Here is a 4,065-nt window from a genome sequence, read left to right on the forward strand (position 1 = left end):
TTTTTGGGTCAGTTTTGCAATTCTAAACATAAAAAAGAGTAGATTTCTTTGAAAGTTTGAAAAAGTTAACTTCGACTACAGTCTACAATGGTTATTTTTGCAATTGACCACACCTTTGACTTTTTAGTAGACTTCTAACTAACAAGTAGATTTCATAAATCTGTCAACTATAAAAGTTAAACTTCGTTGTGGTTAGTTTTGCAATTGACCAAGTTTGACTTCCGCCAATTAGACTACTTACGAAGTATCCAGAAATGTTGACTTCGTTTGCAGTCTGCCTTGGTCATTTTTGGGGTTGACCAATATTTTATTTTTTTTAACTAGTAGACTTCTTTTGCAGTCAACTAGGTAATTTTATATAAATAGTATTACGGTCAATACTTTTATATTTTGGTCAACTTCAAAAATAACCACTATAGAAGTCTACTACCTTTTTTCAGGCAAAGACTTTGTCTGACGGTCTTGACTAAAAAGTCAATAATTTGGTCAATTGCAAAAATACACTTTAGTAGACTGCAAAAGAAAGTATCCGTTAGAAATACTATAATGCAGTCTAAGCCATATTTTTTTGTTTTCAAATGAAATTAAGGAGACTGACATTTTAGTCTACGGGCTCGAAACTCGATAAATCTTAAATTGCAAAACTGGCCTAATAGTAGACTTTACATTATTTTATGATTGTTCGACTAACAAATGAAGTCTAATTTCAACAAAAACACAAGGAAAATCACGAAATCTACCGGAAAATAACCTTATGGTGGTTGTTCGCAATGTCAAACACCAAGGACGTCGTCTTAAGTCACCACAGAAGAAACCCAGCGCCAACTTAATCACTATCCAAGAATCATGATATATAACAAGATAAATGGACTTGAAAATTTTCTTGGATTAAAATGGAGAGGAGATTGAAGAAAATGAAGTTCTCATAGCATTGAGTGTTATTTAAGCTTACAAATTCAGGTTGTTGAAGCTTTAAGAGTTCAAATTTGGTTGTTCATAGTTGTTGGAATATTGATGGTGGTGGTACAACCGTAAATATAAGAAAGATGAGGATATGAATGTCATAAAAATTTTCGCAAGAAATTCAAATAAATCAGAAATAATGGCAATTTTGTGAATACAATGAATGGACAAAGATTTAATATGAAGAAAGTGGTAAATGTTGGAGAAAGAAAAAGAGGGGTCTAAAATGTTGGAGAGAGGAAAAGAGGGGTCTAACATTGCAATTGACTCAAGTTTGTGGTCTAATTTTGCAAGTGTCCCATGATAGTTTGTATTTGTATATATATATATATATATATATATATTATAATATGTGCATTTAAAAACATCATATATTTTAAAACATTGGGGTTTGATATTTTATAAAATAAATTGGGTCTTCTGTGCTGGTAACATCAAGTTTGAATAAAAGGGTATCCCTTGCCACCTAAAATGTATTTCTCACTTTTTTTTACTGACTACTCTAACTTGGTGAAGATGATTTGTTTTTACCTTTGAAATGGCCAGATTTTTTAGTTTATCTAGACGAGATGAAGTGCAAAAAGGAGGAGTTTTGTATTTTATTTTCTCTCTCTTATTTCTCGAAGCGTGAATGTTCTACTGATTTTTGACATGAGAAGTTCAATTGTATGTAAGTTTGCAGTTTTGGCAGGAAAACAAGACTTTGCGGTTTTAGAGAGAAAATGAGATTTTGCGGGTTGGTGGGTAAAGAACTGAGATTATAGGGTTGGTGGGTAAAGAATTGAGATTTTAGGGTTGTATGTATATTAGAATTGAGAAAAAATATTTTTTAATTATTTAAGTAACATAGGGGTATTTTCAACTTTTACCAAACTCTCCAAAAAAACTCATCCAAAAATTCAGTTTTTTTTGGATAACTTTTTTAAACTCATCCAGATATCTAATCCAGTTCATGGAAGTGGAGGTGTGGATATGTTTTCAAAGTGACGGGTAGGTGCCGCAATCGGGTGAAATACATTCGCGATGTCACAGCGGAGGTGTGCCGGGTTCATCGAGTATCATCGGGGCGTATGGGACGGGTGATAAGATTGCCCATATGATAGCTTGGAAACCACCGGAGGTGGAGTGGATTAAGTTAAATATGGATGGTGCTTCTCGCGGGAATCCGGGTTTGGCTACGACAGGAGGTGTGTTGCGGAATGGAGGGGGTGATTGGTACAGGGGCTTTGCGATTAATGTTTGGATCTGTATGGCGCCATTAGCAGAGCTGTGGGGGGGGGGGGTACTATGGTCTTTATATTGCGTGGGGGAGGAGAGTGAGTCGACTGAGCTGGAGATTGATTCTGAGTTGGTGGTTGGTTTTTTACAGACAGGGATTGATGCATCTCATCCATTGTCATTCATGGTACGTTTGTGTCATGGCTTGTTATCAAGGGACTGGATATTCCGCATATCACATATGTATAGGGAAGCTAACCGTCTTATCGATGGGTTAACATATGTGTTTGACTTACCATTGGGAGTTCATCTGTTTGAGGTTGCTCCGTTGTGTGTAGAGTCATTGGTGAGGGAGATGTCCAAGGGGTTGCGACGTTAAGACACATTCGAGGCTGAGTTTGTTTACTTGTTTTTAATAATTACAAGGAGGTTTTGTTTCCCTATTCTTCACAAAAAAAAATCATTTTTTAATTGTCGAACAATAATATGTATATGCATCCAGATACTCTGTGAGTTACTCTTTTATAGCACGAAAAATAACTATAATTTGGGCCATAATTTGAGTAGCGCGGCCCAATAAGAAATGGTTAGAAAATACTAAAATTGGTAACGAAATCAAGAATCGTTGGTGAAGAAGAACGAAGTAGAAGAAAATGACGGTGAAGAAGATCGACGCGAATCCATCAACCTTAGAATCAGTGTTACAAGAATTGAAATCGGACGAAACCAATCGCAGCAAGATCAGTTTCATACTCTTCCTCGCCGACGATGAACCCACCACCGGTCGCAGCTGGTGTCCAGGTCTCTCTGTCTCTTAAGGGTTTGTTTCAATTGTCAATCGATTTCATCATCTTGATCGATTCAATGATTTTGTTATTTTTTGTGTGAATCAGACTGTGTTAGAGCTGAACCTGTGATTTTCAAGACTCTAGAGGAGTTTCCAGAGGAGGTGAATCTGATCCGTGCTTACGCCGGAGATAGACCGACTTGGAGGACTCCAGCGCATCCGTGGAGGGTTGATCCACGGTTTAAGCTCACCGGAGTGCCTACTCTTGTTCGTTGGGATGGTGAATCTGTTAAGGGACGTCTTGAGGATCATCAAGCTCACGTTCCTAACTTGATCATGCCCCTTCTTGCGCCAGCCACTTGATTTGATCAATCAATTTCAAGGTATGAGTTAGTTCTCTTGCCCTTTTTAATAAATCCTTTACAAGGAGTGATGCGACTGAGTCTTTGTTTTTGTCGATTTGTATGGTTTCCTGCTCAATGTACTGTTGCTTCTCGAATAAATTACGATGATATTACTCGGGACTACAAATATTACAGTTGAAATAACAAATATTGCCAAACTCTAGAATTTATTAAAGAACAAAGAAAAAACTTGGTAATTTATTACAGAGAAACAAGAGACATGAACTCTTCATCTGATTCCAAAGCTTCCATAAATTCTGGAACAAGACATACCTCCAAATCTATACTTCCCCCTCCTTCTCTTCCTGGATAAGCTGATACTTTTCCATCAAACTTATGCGCGTAGCCACTTCTAAGCGTCACTCCTTTTCCCATCCCAAATTCACAACCGTACTTGTTAAACCTCGGGGAGCTTCCCATCATAACGCTCATCGGTTCAAAAAGCCGATCAATGTGGTAAATATAAGGAGACTTTAACCATTGATCAATCATTTGAGATACTTTTTCACTAGAATGTTCAGTTACTGCTTGATGCACTTTCATAGCAGCCCATCCAAGATCATTCTCCAACAGCTCACCAGCTTTTGCAGCCGTTCTCAAAGTACAGAGGCAGTTTCCAAAGTATTCCTTTTCAAGCGGTGGATCCATTCTTCCTCTGTTGTCAGCAGCTAGTCTACAACTTGTTTCTCGATC

General features: G+C 37.4%; 2 protein-coding genes across 4 annotated transcripts in view; one reads left to right on the forward strand and one right to left on the reverse strand.

Annotated features, from left to right (window-relative positions):
• On the forward strand, nucleotides 2,790-3,485 carry LOC104760676 (thioredoxin-like protein Clot). The gene is made up of 2 exons (XM_010483637.1): nucleotides 2,790-2,982; nucleotides 3,075-3,485. The coding sequence occupies exons 1-2, from the start codon at nucleotides 2,835-2,837 to the stop codon at nucleotides 3,329-3,331; spliced, it is 405 nt and encodes a 134-aa protein (XP_010481939.1). The 5' UTR covers nucleotides 2,790-2,834; the 3' UTR covers nucleotides 3,332-3,485.
• Nucleotides 3,456-4,065, reverse strand: part of LOC104760675 (uncharacterized acetyltransferase At3g50280-like) — a 3,447-nt gene continuing 2,837 nt past the window's right edge. The window contains exon 3 of one of the 3 annotated variants that reach the window (XM_019240550.1): nucleotides 3,456-3,953. In XM_019240550.1, the coding sequence (XP_019096095.1) occupies nucleotides 3,574-3,953 (380 nt within the window). In that variant the 3' untranslated portion in view covers nucleotides 3,456-3,573. The remainder of the gene's footprint in view (nucleotides 3,954-4,065) is intronic. The other 2 variants (XM_019240549.1, XM_019240551.1) reach the window with 2 other exon arrangements.

Source organism: Camelina sativa, chromosome 18, assembly GCF_000633955.1.
Source record: "Camelina sativa cultivar DH55 chromosome 18, Cs, whole genome shotgun sequence".
Classification (NCBI taxonomy): domain Eukaryota; kingdom Viridiplantae; phylum Streptophyta; class Magnoliopsida; order Brassicales; family Brassicaceae; genus Camelina; species Camelina sativa.